Source organism: Alosa pseudoharengus, unplaced genomic scaffold (genome assembly GCF_046254945.1).
Source record: "Alosa pseudoharengus isolate Yale_2024_CS ecotype anadromous, Long Island Sound unplaced genomic scaffold, YU_APseudo_1.1 YU_APseudo_1.1_scf_2, whole genome shotgun sequence".
In the NCBI taxonomy this organism is placed as follows: domain Eukaryota; kingdom Metazoa; phylum Chordata; class Actinopteri; order Clupeiformes; family Clupeidae; genus Alosa; species Alosa pseudoharengus.
In genome coordinates this window covers 22,939,231-22,954,614 of record NW_027468663.1, presented here as the reverse complement: position 1 = coordinate 22,954,614, position 15,384 = coordinate 22,939,231, and the positions used below count along the sequence as shown (strand labels likewise).

The window sequence follows — 15,384 nt, the reverse complement described above, 5'->3', positions numbered from 1 at the left end:
CATGTCAGATGAGAAAAAAATAATAGCAGTGTCTACATTCCCGTGTTTGTATGATGTGTGGCTAGAATCCTTCAACTTCATGATTGAAATGACCGCCCAACTTGCAAACTAATTTATAGATGTGACTTTCCCTCTGTAATTTCAAAATAGTGGAGGAAAACATTTTGTTTGGTTGTTTTACTAGGCTACCTGCTCTTGCCCTGCCGTTTCCACACATCTACAAAAGGAAACGCCCATCAAAGCGTCTTCATGGAGGGTAGCATCGCGATTTGGGGAATTCGCATCGCATGCTAGTGGATCACGGCTCCCACACACAGCTGCGTGCATCGCGTTGCTGGAGACGCATCCCATTCACTTTAAATGGGCTCACGTGATCCGTTGCCGAACTGAATTGTGGGTCCGTCGCGTTTCTCCCGCTGCTCGCGTTGAGGAGTTCAGCTGTTGCTGCACCGACAGACAGCACCGGCCAATCAAGCCAATCTACGGACGGCACTAACCAATCACATTACGGTTTTACTTCAAGTCATTTGCATAGCTACCGTCGGGAACACCCACTGGAATGCGTTGATGGAACGCAGCTGTGTGTGGGAGCCGTCAGGGGCGTGTGACACAGCTGCGTGCGTTGCAGTGCTGGAGACGCATCCCATTCACTTTACATGGGCTTATGTCATCCGTTGCCGAACTGAATTGTGGGTCCGTTGCGTCGTGTTTCTCGGTTGTGGCTAGATGGGATACAGCTAAGAACGGAAGTCACGTAACAGATAGTGAAAATCTCCATAGAAACAAACAGTATCAGGACAGGAAGTAACCTAACCCTAACGGTACCGATCCACTTGCACGACACTTCTTTTTGTCGTGTCGTATTCCACTTTAGTCCTATGGGTGACGTCAAGCGACTTTAACGCGCCCGCAAAGCATTCTGGGAAGGCAGCGCTGCATTTGAAATAATGTTGTGCGTCAAAAAGCTGGCCGATGCCCAGCTTTATGCAAATGAATCCGTTGAACGCGAGGCGACTCTCCAATGAAAGGACGAGTTTGTAGGTCCTTTGTTCTACCACAATGGTGCCTGTGAAACTTTGGTTCCGCTTACAAGACAAATAATGTTTTAACGATCTCTTCCACGACCACCTAGTAGTCCATAAAACAAACGAAACTAGGATTTGGACGAATATATTGACTGTTGGTGTTTCTGGTGAGGATTTGAGATTGCTTTGAGTAGTTTAAATAAAACAAGATTTCGAAATGGCTTGCATAGTTTGTTTAGGCTATTAATGTGTTGTATAGGGGAGACCGGGGCTGGTTGGAACACTTTTCACTCTCGGTTATATTTCTCCGTCTTACAATGCGTTGAAATGGTCAAATTGTGATTAACTGAAAGCTTGGGATCTCAGCTACAAAATGTATACATTCAATGTCAACAAATGATCCCTTGTTTTGAGTTATATATGATTAAGGTGGTGTTGTGCACGTGTTCCAACCTGCCCCATGCACGGGGTTGGTTGGCACATGTAGTCGGGGTTGGTTGGAACACCTATGTTATAGTCCTTTGCAGTACTCCTTTTGCTTTTGTTTGAAGTGCTCATCTATATCACTACCTGTAGGGCTTTGCTAATTTCTTTTCTGTGTGTTTTTCTTCAGTAGGGCCCACCGTCAAGACCAATTTGGTCCCTACCGATTTTTTTTTACTTCAAATGTTTAAAAATGTCTGAAATGCTTCAAAATGTAAAACTATGTTCAGTAATTACAATAACAATGTTAAAATAAAGATTGATGATGTTTTTATATGTAAAATACAAAGTTTATAGATTTGTCACAAAATAGCCATAGAGAATGTATGTGCCAACCAACCCCAAAATCAGTGTGCCAACCTGCCCCGCCCACATTAGGTCAAACTTTTTTGCACCAATGCTGTTAGCCTGCTAATATCGGTCACCTCAGGTTTTTAAACTTCATTTTAAATTATAGATGAGTCCCCTAGCAATCAATTATAATGAATATTTTTTATATATCCCTAACTATTACCCTTCTAGGATGTATTTAGTGGGAGGTGCATATTCTAAGTTTTGACACTACAAAATCAAAAAGTTGTTCTCACCTAAAGGGTTAATGACCTGGAGACCAGTTACATACGTGAGTTTACTACTCAATAAGGCCGTCAGTTTAGTGTTGGAATTTTGTTGCAGCTCCCTCTAGTAGCCTGGATATTAACAGTGTCTCAACCTGCCCTTGTTCCAACCAGCCCCGGTCTCCCCTACTGTTAAGTACATGCCTAAAATTGTGGTCCATTTGTGGAAAAACATGAGCTGGTAACTGACATTTTAAACGAAACGCCCACACACGACTGAACGAGGGGAGGCAGCGCCGACACCATGCGTATGTCGGGTCGTGCAAGTGGATCGGTACTGTAACCCTTAGCTGTATCCCTTCTAGCCACCACTGCGTTTCTCCCGTCACTCGCGTTGAGAAGTTCAGCTGTTGCTGCACCGACAGACGGCACCGGCCAATCAAGCCAATCGATGGATTGCACCAACCAATCAAATTACGGTTATACTTCAAGTCATTTGCATAGCTACCGTCGGGAACACCCACTGGCATGCGTTGACGGAACGCAACTGTGTGTAGAAGCCGTAAAACATTTGGTTTAAATGGAGATGTAGATCATCATCACAGGTGCGTTAATAAATCTACATTGCGGCGAGTTGAGACAAATTATTCACTTTGACAAATTTATGTAGTTTCAGTCCTTGTTACTTTACTTTGAGTCATGTTCTTCCTTACTTGAATCACCTTTGAAAATAGAGGATTGAAGTAGCCTAGTGGGTGTTTGGGAATGAACGTTGACTCAGATCAAAGATTGTTAAGGCGGAGCAAGATACTTCGTCGTAGTTCATGTCTATGGGCACGAAATGGGGATCGAATCCTGTCTGCATAAAGAGGCGTGTCGATGACGTATTGATGAGCGTATGTTGCAACCCGCCAACAGCAGCGGCATAAATAACCGGCGCACACCTGATATAAAGTCAATTTTCTCCAGACTGGAATGCTCAAAACTGCTAAAAATGTACCTGAAATGTTCACAAGGGTTTGAGGATCATGAAAACGTGCCCGAAATTCACATTCCTAACTCTATAGAACTAAGACCTTAGCATATGTGGTAAAATTCTGAGCTATGCCCATAGACTTCAATGGAGCAGTCGCTGCCTCTGCTCTGCATAAAGGGGGATTTTGACCCCCCCTCGTGCGATCCGGGTTCCCGGAAGTGGCTCCTGATGAAGTATCTTGCTCCGCCTTAACAATCTTTGCTCAGATGCTTTTTGAGACTTTGAGCAGAAATGTCCCAGCCCGGTGTTTAGGATGCATCATAGACAGGTTATCTTTCAGGTAGTGCTATATATTTTCCATTAGAAAACCATCACGTTAGCGAACGTATTGTGGCTAACTCACTTAGCTCCTGTTAGTAGCCTAGGTTATGGTCAGAAGAGAATGAGATGACAGTCGAAAGATACAATTAGTGCTGTTATCAATTTGCTTGGTATAGCCTATAACCGCATTTATGTTTTTCTACAAATACATCAATAATCAAATTGGCCTCCATCACTCAACCAATGCTAACGGTAACATTATTTTACCTACGTCCTAGGCTATTAATATAACGTATATAAGATTAACGTAGCCTACCTGCAGTAGGCCTAAAAACCAAGCATATCCGATAAACATTCTCAGATTTATTTCGGCTTCAAGAAGAAATGGGAATTACATTTCAAGTGAAAATCATCCTACCCTTATTAGACGTTCCCCGGGGACCAAACTAAATTTTCCGTAAAAATTTAGTGGGGCTACACCCACCAAATTTCATGTGCCCCGGTGTTTCGGGGTCCCGGACGATAAGCACAGCCAGACTCTTAACTGGATTAGGCCTACTTCCAGGGGCGGAGCTACGTGGTGGCAAGGGGGGGGCACGGCCACCACTGGTCAAAGCTTGGCCACCCTGCTGGCCCCCCCAGCTGGGAAGGAGGAAGGAGTTGTCGGCGTTTGAGAGAGCGTGGAAAACACTACGGAAAGTTTGAACGCTTACGGTAAACTACACAGTGAATGTAAATTGAACAATGGCTGAGACATCTGACGGTTCTTTTGCATCTTTAAGTCTAGACGCAATGCTTAATGATGGGGATATGTTTTGGGAAACAGTCACCAGAAAGAATGCCAGGCAAAGATCAGACAGCGAAGGGGATTCAGTAGTTTCAGTAGTAACGAAAAGAAGCAAAGCTAGCAAGCCTTTGAGAAATCAGGATGATGTTTGGAAAGTGGTTATAGTGTTTGAACAAAAAGGTGGACCAGATCTACATCCAATTCATATAACCAAAGCAATAGAGAAGGACATTGGAAAGATTAACCATGCACGATTTATGGGGAACGGGAGATTACTGATCTTTGCTAATTCTGAAGAACAACAAAGCAACATTCTTAAGAAAACATCACTTAATAATCTCAAGATAACTTCTCACATTCCAGGGGCGGCATCTAAGAATAGAGAGGTAATATCTGGAATCCCAATCTCAGTGACAATAGAAGAAGTCATTGAAAGTTTAAAAGAACACGGTGTTACAGAAGCCAAACGACTGATAAAAGGTAAAGAGAAAACTGAAAGCTTGTCTATTCTCTTATGCTTTAAGAAAGAGATTAATCTACCATCTAGAGTCCAAATGGGATATATGTCTTATGCAGTGCGTGAATACATTCCTCCACCTTTAAGGTGCTTCAATTGCCAACAGTTTGGTCATGTTGCTAATCAGTGCAGAGGAAAACCAAGATGTGCTAAATGTGGGGGAGAACATGAGTATGGCAAATGCGATCAAGAAACGGTGTTTAAATGTTGTAACTGTGGAGGAAACCATAGTGCAGCCTATGGTGGATGTGAAAAGCACAAGGAGGCTAGAGAAGTTCAGAAATATAAAGTTTCACACAAAGTTTCTTATGCAGAGGCTGTTAAGAAAATTGAAATAGAGAAAAGAGGCTATGTTATGCCAGCTAACGCTGTTATCCCCCCTTGTCCGATAGAGCAAACGATCGGGAGATCATCTGATAATCATCAAAGATCATTCAGTAGAGAGAATCAAAGGAGCCATAAGGAACAAATTCAACATGTAAATACAGCTGAACGCCTCCAGACAGAATGTTGTGAATTTAAAAAGATGTCAGAAGACATTTTGTTGATAAAGAAAAATGACTTTCTTGCTTTTATTTGTACAGTCATTACTAAAGTAACAGATCTCACAACGGGAAATGATAAGATCAAATTAATTGTGGATACTGCCAATGACCTTTTAGGATTTAGCTCACAAACAAGTAAGATACAAGAGATGATGAATAAACATGTTGGTCAAAATACTAAGTAAAATCTTAATGGTACTTCTTATTCTCCAATGGAATGCTAGAAGTGTAATTGCTAATGGTCAAGAGTTTAAGAGATATATACATAATTTACACGAGAAGCCTGAAATTATATGTATCCAAGAATCATGGCTAAAGCCACACCTTGACTTTATTCTAAAAGGATACAATAGCATCAGATGTGACCGAGAAAAAGGTAGAGGTGGTGGATGTATGACATTTATTAAATCAGGAATAGCGTACAAACGCATTGAATCTAAAGACCATGAATGTGTAATAACTGAAATTTTTAATAAAGATTGTGGTACATTTACTATCATTAATTATTATAATCCATGTAAAGCACTTACTAATGAATTATTAAAAAGTGTTCTTACGAAAAGCCACAGAGAGATCTGGTGTGGCGACTTCAATGCTCACAATAGTTTATGGGGCAGTAAACAGACAGACTTGAACGGCGAAGCTGTTGAAGAAATGATGAATGATAAAATGCTTGTATGTTTAAATAATGGTTATGGCACTAGACTCAATATTTATAAAAATTAAATGTCATGTATTGACCTTACTCTAGTAGATAAGAACATTGCTAGCAGATGTGAGTGGACAGTAGATCAAAGTACTAGTATAGGTAGTGATCATTTCCCAATTACATGTCAAATAGATGTTGGCTTTAAGATAGAACAAGGTTATATACCTCATAGATGGGTGTTTAAAAAAGCTGATTGGGAGAAATATGTGGAATTATGTCAAGAGATTGGAAGCCTATCCATAGACAATGAGCAATCAATTGATGAAATGAATGGAATAGTGAGCTCCTCTATATTACTTGCTGCTTCCCAAAGTATTCCTATTAGCCAAAGGTTTAAGAAACAAATCAATGTTCCATGGTGGAATGATGAATGCTCAGAAGCCATTAAGGACAGGAATAGAGCTTTTAAGTTATTGCGTAGGACACTAACTATGGACAATCTTATTAGTTATCAAAGAAAGAAGGCTATAGCCAGGAAAGTTATTAAGGAGGCTAAGAGAGAGTCATGAAGACAATTTTGCTCCTCAATAGGAAAGGAAACCTCTCTAAATCAAGTATGGATGATGATTAGGAAGATGGTGGGTAAATATAAGCCTCCTCATATCCCTGTCCTAATGAAAGAGGGGATTAATGCTATTTCAGATATTGATAAAGCCAATATGCTTAATAAAGCATTCGCAGATATTCACAAGGGTAGCCATCTAGAGGAGCGTTTTAAGAAACGGAAAGAAGAAGTATTGAAAGCAAACAAGAATGTCTTAAATCAATTAGAACAAAATATGTCTATTATGGATGCAGACTTTAGTATGTCAGAACTTAAAAGGGCACTGAATAATACTGCATACTCTGCTCCAGGGAGTGATAATTTATGTTATGTAATGTTCAGGAAACTTCCTGACAATGTATTAGAGAACATCCTTAGTCTATTTAATAAGGTATGGAATGAAGGTAATTTACCAACCATTTGGAAAGGGGCAACAATTCTAGGTCTATTGATTAAGTTAAAAAAGCTAGGTATTAATGGGAAAATGTATAATTACATACTTGATTTTCTTTCTAAACGCTCCATTAGAGTCAAAGTTGGTGATGCAGTATCTGCAGAATGCATTGTTGAAAATGGTATTCCTCAGGGAAGTGCTATCAGTCCCATTTTATTCAACATAATGATTAATGATATATATGAGAATCTGGGGGATAATTATGATGGTCTACTATATGCAGATGATGCTGTCATTTGGAGAAGGGGACGCAACATCTCATATGTTAATAGTAAGATACAAAAGGATATTAACATTCTTGAACAATGGGGAGTTGACTGGGGCTTTAAATTTTCTGTTCAAAAATCACAGGTGATGTATTTTACTAGGAAGAAAATTCATGAATACCATAAATATTTACTATATAATCAGCAACTGGAGGTAAGTGAAAAATTTAAATACTTGGGAGTATGGTTGGATTCCAAACTTACATGGAAAAATCACATCGAGTATATTGAAACTAAATGTAAAAAGGTAATTAATATTATGAGGATGGTTACTGGGCATAATTGGGGAGCTGACAGACAGTCCTTGATTAACATGTATAAAGCACTAATAAGATCATCCATTGATTATGGCAGCATAGTATACAGTTCCGCATGTAAGAGCTCTCTCATGAAAATTGAGAGAATACAATATAAGGCCTTAAGACTTGCCTTAGGCGCATTTAAATCAACCCCTACTAGTGCCTTATTAGTAGAAGCTAAGGAAGCCCCTATTAATTTAAGATATGATCAATTATGTTTGACTTACTGGGTCAGGTTAAAGGGAAGTTTTAACAACCCTTCTATGTCTGTACTAGATGATTGCTGGGAATACTCAAAGAAGTCCTGTGGATTTGGTTGGAGCATTAACAGTTTAATCAATGACTATAGGTTAAGAGACATCAAGTATGGCCCAGCATTAGCATTAATCTGCATTCCCCCATGGCTACTTCCGGATCCAAAAGTTAATGTTGATTTACTAGCAGAAAAGCATGAGCATCCTACCAAACAAAGCTTCACTGATGCCTGTTTAAATTATATGAACAACTATTATGGGTATCTAAGAATATTCACTGATGGTTCTAAAGATCCTAGTGGCAGATGTGGTATTGGTATACATATTCCAGAATTTGATAAAAAATATAAATATAGAACAAGTAATTATTTATCAGTATTTTCTGTTGAAATGACAGCAATAATAACTGCTCTTAGGTGGGTTGAAGAGGTTAAACCTCTTAGAACAGTTATTTACACTGACTCTATGGCAGTACTTCAAAGTTTTATTACAGGTAATTCTATGCGTGAAGATCTGATTTTAGAAGTAAAGTACCTCTTATTAAATATTGTTAGTCTAGGGTTAGTTATTCAGTTTTGCTGGGTACCAGGGCATTATGGAATTATTGGTAATGAAATTGCAGATAAACTAGCCAAAAAAGCCCTCGAATCAAATATCATACAAATTCATACACCATTAGGCAAAGGGGATGCTAAAGCCTTTATTAAAGCAGAAATTGCACATAGATGGCAAGATGAATGGGATTCAGAGAGCAAAGGCAGATACTATCATAATAATCAGAGTAGTATTGGAGGTAAAAGAATTACATCACTAGGTCTTAACAGACAGGAAGAGGTAGTCATAACCAGATTGAGACTGGGTCATAATGGCCTTAATTCTACTTTATCTTTAATGGGCATAAGTAATGGTTTATGTTCTGAATGTAAGGTCTTGGAGGATGTCACTCATGTTTTATTTTACTGTAAGAAATATTAACAATTTAGACAAGTATGGAAAGAGCTTGATGAGAAAAACGACATTCACAATATATTACAGGAACAAGGAATGCAAGGATTAAGAATTGGATATCTCATTAGGTATCTAATTGATTCAGGTATAATTAATAGAGTGTAATTTTATATTTTTTTTTATTTTTTATTTTTTTATTTTATGATTTGAGATCTCAATTGCCAACGCTCATTTTACACACTCCTGTGTAGTACCTCAGTAGGTGGCGGTATATAACGAAAGATATGACCCGCCATGAAATGAACGAAGAAGAAGAAGAAGGCCCCCCCAGCTCCATTCACTGAAAAGTTTTGCTGAAAAAGAATTGCTGCCGTTTTCGACAACACTTTGCAAAGCAGGGACTGAACCAATTACTGCACAGCTATCTACGACCATTGGCCCAGTCAGGAAGTGTAGCCCACGGTTCTGATCACATTGTGAGTAGGCCTAGTGCAGCAGCAGCAGCAGCGGGACAATTCAAGTAATCTGTTAAAAACACTTGACAGTAGACTAGGCTAGCCTACTACTTAAAGGAGAATTCCGGTGTGATTTTGACCTAAAGTGTTTTGAAACATGATACCGAGTGTGAACGTAGCCTATGTCTCATAGCCCATCTCGGCTTGTCCCCTGCACTCCGAAATCTGGCGCTAGTTAGCGATGCTACCAACAAGGCGGTCAATAGTGGTGCCTCGGCATCGGCATAGCCATGCAAATAAATCACTGTTTTACACCATTTACGAGGCTCAATGTATCTCCACACTTCATTGGTAGACTTCCGAGGGCCCTGACATTTAAAACGAGACATTGAGAACTTTGAAAAAGCACTGGTAGTTTACTTACAAGACGATTTATACAGACAGTAATTATTTTTGGAATCTGATCCCATAGCTGGTCAGACAGAGGCAGGCTGCTTTGCCTGAATTCTTTGTTACATTGCTCCGGAACTGTTCATTGCAGCGAGATGAAACCTTAATTGCGTGACAGAGCAGAAGTGGGGCTTTCCAACGAGACTAAACACTTGCCTGTGCGATCAAGTATGAAAATAAAAATAAATATCATGTAATTAAATAAAATTGATTCATATTTACAGTTCACCTGCGCACCCATTACTCTCGTTTGAATTACTCGCGAACCCGTGATCGCATAGATATGGCAAGCATATCAGAAGAAAGAGGAGACACAGGGCTATCTATTGGTACCAAGTACGTCGGTCTGGGTTATAAAACAGACGAAATTACATCAAAATAATAACTTCATATAGCTCGACTTACCCCACGTTTTTGTGTGTTGTGGTGGCAAAGCACCTTCATAATCCAACGCTATCATGTGTTTCTCTATGGCAAAGCATGTTCATAATCCGGTTTTAAGATCCTAGCGAATTCCTGCATGGCATCTAATTCGAGACATTGCATCCCAATTTATTCTACAAAGAAACACCTTTTTGCCTTCACTTTGTTCATGATAATGCAGTAAAAGGTTGTTTTAGGATCATCATGAGTGTACACACAGAACAGGTCAGATCAGTTCGTGTCACAGATATGGAGTGCAGAAAGGGCATTTTTCATTACTGTGTCAATGGCACTTACAATGACCAGGATAACTGCTTATAACTAAAGGTAGTGAGAATGGCCAAAAATAGAGTAGCCATAGGGCTAAATAAAAAAAATGGCATTTTTTTCCATAAGGCACACACCATCAGTATGAGATCAAATACATACAATATTTGTAGTATTTATTATTGTTCTTTGAGTTAACTGGTAAAACTGATTAAGTAAGGTGCATTATCATAATATTTTTTATTGGCATTGACCTATTTATGGAAAATATGTTGGAGTGGCCAACAAACTGACCTGTGTATCAGTGTTGGCTTTGCACAATTTATTGCCATTATTAAAATAGGCTATCCTAATCTTCAAAACTTTTTGAGTAGTTTTCAAATAGTAGTTTTGATTCCCAAGTGCCACCCCAATAAAAAGTCTGGACCCAGCTGGCCCCCCCTATAAAATAATCCTGGCTACGCCCCTGCCTACTTCAATTGTCAAACTGCAGATTTCTTTGTATCAAAACTGCAGTTTTGGATGAAATATTTGCAGTTTTGTGCAGTATTTTGAACACAACAAAACGGCATTGTACTGCATAGTACTGTACTTTACAGCAGAAATGCAGTATTTTGGACATGAAAATACTGCACTATCTACTGTAGTATAACAGAACGACTACTGAAAAAACTGCAGTCATTTTTTGTAATGGGATATGTACAGAAAGCATCAAAAGCAAGCAGCCTAGACCCTAAAACTGGGCATTTATAGCTGTGAAGGTGATTCACACACAATTATTTTTCTTTCTCCTAGTCCTTTAAGGAAAAAAACACTGTATAACACAACACCCCAAAATTAAGTGTACCAGATAATGCCAATCATCAGTTAGTTAAATGTTTCTACCTGTATGAACGAAGGCCAGCTGAATGAGACAGCACAAAATCCTCATCGACATTCTGAACACACCACTACTAACTAAATCGAGAATAACGGTTTCCTCTAAATGGGGGTGGGGGAGACAGAGGAAGTTATGCATTTGCAGTAAGCTGCAGTGGCGTTGATCTCTATAGCAGCACCAGGCCTTATACTCAGAATTTATAACAAACAAGACATACACAACATCAACACAGGTCCCATGTAATGCGGCGTAGTCGCCAGTGTAACCGTGACATCAAGACATGACAATACATGTTGTGTAGTGCTAAGTTTCTCTTTTGCTCACTCTTTAGTAGTGAGCTCCACTATTTTTTCCATTTCTCTTTTTTATTTCTGATTATTGGACATATCTGTTAAGACTGTTCTGAGATGTGGTAAAAAGTCAGCTTACACTTATATCGTACTTACAAATGTTACACAATAGGTCTACTGTTTTATATCTTAGTTTGAATACATTAAACAATGAATACAAATAAACAAATGCTAAGAGAAACGTATGATGGGTTGGGACCAATGACCTTTATATAGTCATTGGTTGGCACCACCAGAACAGTCTTGACAGATATGTACAATAATCAGAAATAAAAAAGAGAAATGGAAAAAATAGTGGAGCTCACTACTAAAGAGTGAGCAAAAGAGAGACTTAGCAATGGGGAAAAAGGCGTGAGGTGTGTTTCCGCACTCCCCTATTGTGCAAAAGGCTGACTGTAGGTTATGAAATGATTATGTGGTGAGAGGAAACATTGACCTACTTTTTTCATACATTTGAAACCCTTGAAATTAACATAGGCTATGCCAGATATTATAGGGATAGGCTAGACAAGACCAGTCGCTGCTGTAGGGTGGAAACCTTGTATCTCCAAGTCCAAAAACTTGAATTTTTGAAGTAATCCATCATCACTTGGGCCTAACAATATGAGACCACGATGTCGCCACCTGGTGGAGAGTAACATGAGTGGTGTGGCTGGTGTTGGCCTCGACTGGTCTCGACTGCTCCCCTAGCTTGCACAGAGTGCACAGGCGTATGTGCAAATATGTCGGCAAACTTGGATGAGAAATGGATTGAACTTTTTTTTGTTGTTGCCACAGAGTCATATCTATAAGTGGATTTTATGGCCGTGCCACAGTGGATAACAATGGTTATTTTCTTATTTTCTCTTTATGATAATGGTCTAATGTCTAGGGGCCTATTGCACAAAAGCAGAATTAAGACATCCGGGATAAGTTACTGAGCTGCGCTTAATGAATCCAAAACAAGAGTGTACAGGCTTAATTGGTTGCACAAAGACCAAGCCAGGATGAGCAGACACGGATTCATCAAGCCAGGTGAAACCTATCCTGGATAAGTGCGCGCTCACGGCTCCCTCAAATAGACCCCGCCACCGATCACAGATTGTGAGTTGTGCATTGCAGTGAGTGAAGTCTCCAGCTGATCAAGCTCTTTTTCTTTATAATAGTGCTGTGGAGTGCATGACATTCAATGTCCAAGATGTTGACGAGTTTGCTCAGGGTCCTTTTATCTGATATTGAAGTGATGCACTCCAGTTCGGTTCCTACGACCGAGCCAGCTTTCTTTACTAGCCTGTCTAGTCGCCCAGCATCCTTCTTCTTTGTGCTTCCTCCCCAGCATACCACAGCATAGAAGAGGACGCTGGCAACAACAGACTGGTAAAACATCCTGAGAAGCTTACTTAGACATTGAAGGACCGCAGCCTCCTCAGGAAGTATAGCCTGCTCTGCCTTTTCTTGTAGAGTGCTTCAGTATTTGCTGACCAGTCCAGTTTATTGTCCAGATGTGTGCCCAGATACTTGTAGGTATTTACCACCTCCACATTGACCCCATCAATGGAGACTGGCAGCAGAGCGGGCTTAGACCTGCGGAAATCCACCACCATTTCCTTGGTCTTCGAAGTGTTGAGTTGGAGGTGGTTGAGTTTGCACCACTGCACAAAGTTCTCCACCAGGCTTCTGTATTCATCCTCCTGCCCATCCCTGACACACCCAACAATTGCAGTATCATCCGAAAACTTCTGCATGTGGCATGACTGCATGTAGCAGAGGTCAGATGTGTACAGGGTGAACAGGACTGGAGAGAGCACAGTTCCCTGTGGAGCTCCGGTGCTGCTGATCATGGTGTCTGAGAGACAGTTCTTCAATCTGACAAACTGTGGCCGCTCGGTCAGGTAATCTGTAATCCAGGATACCAGGTGAGCATCCACACCCATCTGCAAGAGCTTGTCTCCCAGCCTGAGGGGTTGGATGGTGTTAAAAGCACTTGAGAAATCAAAGAACATGATTCTCACAGCACGTTTCCCCTTGTCTAGGTGAGAATGTGTCCTGTGTAGGAGATAAGTAATGGCATCGTCAACGCCTATTTCTCCTCGTATGCAAACTGTAGCGGGTTGAGTGCATGGCGTACTTGGGGTCTGAGTATGCACCAGACCAGTCGCTCCATTGTCTTCATCACGTGTGATGTTAGAGCGACAGGCCTGTAGTCATTAAGCTCACTTGGGTGTGGCTTCTTAGGGACGGGGGTGAGACATGATGTCTTCCACAGTGTTGGGACTTGTCCGAGATGGAGACTCAGGTTGAAGATGTGCTTCAGTGGCTCCCCCAGTTCAGCAGCACAGGCCCTGAGCAGCCTTGGACACAGTCTGTCAGGCCCGGCTGCCTTCCAAGGGCGAAGTTTCTTTAACTGACTGATTGTTGTGTGTATCGGGGATGGGCAGGAGGATGAATACAGGAGCCTGGTGGAGGACTTTGTGCTATGGTGCAAACTCAACCACCTACATGCACTGCTTAGACCAAGGAGATGGTGGTGGATTTCCGAAGATCTAAGCCCGCTCTGCTGCCAGTCGCCATTGAGGGGGTCAATGTGGAGGTGCTAAATACAAGTATCTGGGGATACACCTGGACAATAAACTGGACTTGTCAGTCAACACTGAAGCACTCTACAAGAAAGGGCAGAGCAGGCTGTACTTCCTTCAATGTCTGCAGCAAGCAACGTCAGGCGTAATAATCCAGTCACTAACCAAGTCGCCTGCTGCAGCTCAAGTTTGTTGCTGGAAGTTAGCCTACGGGGACTATTTTTTAGGTGCTGCGTGATATCATTGTGTTGCTGTGCCCATGGTACGTTCGCAGCGTTCCTTGATTATTACGCCGGAATGAGAGTATAGTTCCATGTCAAATCAGCCAAAAAACCGCCACGTTTCATTTTCATTTTCCATCTTATTACACTTTCTAACTTGAGAAGAGACAAGTATTAAGTAGGAAAATTACCGGAAATCTTAGTCACTTTTAAACGTGACGCTAGCAGGTGAGATGCTAATGGTCTAATCCGATTCAATGATCTATGCTAGGCTGAAGCTAAAAGTGGTATCACCAGACTCAAACAACAGCTAGATGAACTTGAGAAAGGTAAAAATCAATAGTTTAACTCAAGGGGAGGTGGAAAATGAGTGTAATTCCCCAAATGATGGATATCCCTTTAATGACTCGTAATAACATTTTAATTTACTTTCTTGATGTTCGGTAATAGATGGTCTACTTTGCATCAGCAACAATGGCTCAATGACTAATTCAAATGAATTATGAGTATCATCAGAGGCCACACTGAAAAAAAAAAAACCTGCTGGATTTATTTGATTTTATTGTGTACATCGGTTGCACATGAATGTTGTGCCACGGTATTCACAAAGCATGGTTCTTCTCAAAGCATAACATAAGATACATTCAGCTCCAGATTCTACTGGTGTCAAACATAACTTTCTTTAAGAAAACTTGTGTGAAAACATTTGCCGGCAACTTTTGCATTCATATTTGAAATACATGTATCAGAAATACTGCCCATCTCTGCCTCAACCTTCATCTTTTGGCTGCTCCAGCATGTAGACTAGCTACTAGGGTTTTATTTAATCTTATGTAATTTTCTTTCTTAAATTTGCTGTATATATTTTATTTATTTTATTGTCTTTATAGGCTAAATCAATTTATGCTCAATGCTTGAAAAGTGCTTCATCATCGTCATCATTATTATTATTATTATTATTATTATTGTTGTTGTTGTTATTTTTATTATTGTCCGAGATTTTGGCTGTTGAAATGAAATTAGTGTTATTTATTTATTGGAGTCGGAACTAGTCACTGATTGAAATCTGTTTCTTTACGGATGTATTTATACCACGGA

General features: G+C 40.3%; 1 protein-coding gene across 2 annotated transcripts in view; it reads right to left on the bottom strand.

Annotated features, from left to right (window-relative positions):
- The window catches only part of LOC143134110 (CD48 antigen-like), a 44,969-nt gene extending 33,688 nt beyond the window's left edge, over positions 1–11,281 (bottom strand). Inside the window, exon 1 of one of the 2 annotated variants that reach the window (XM_076294229.1) lies at positions 11,166–11,281. In XM_076294229.1, the coding sequence (XP_076150344.1) occupies positions 11,166–11,217 (52 nt within the window). In that variant the 5' untranslated portion in view covers positions 11,218–11,281. The remainder of the gene's footprint in view (positions 1–11,165) is intronic. The other variant, XM_076294228.1, reaches the window with a different exon arrangement.
- Between the last annotated feature and the right edge of the window lie 4,103 nt (positions 11,282–15,384).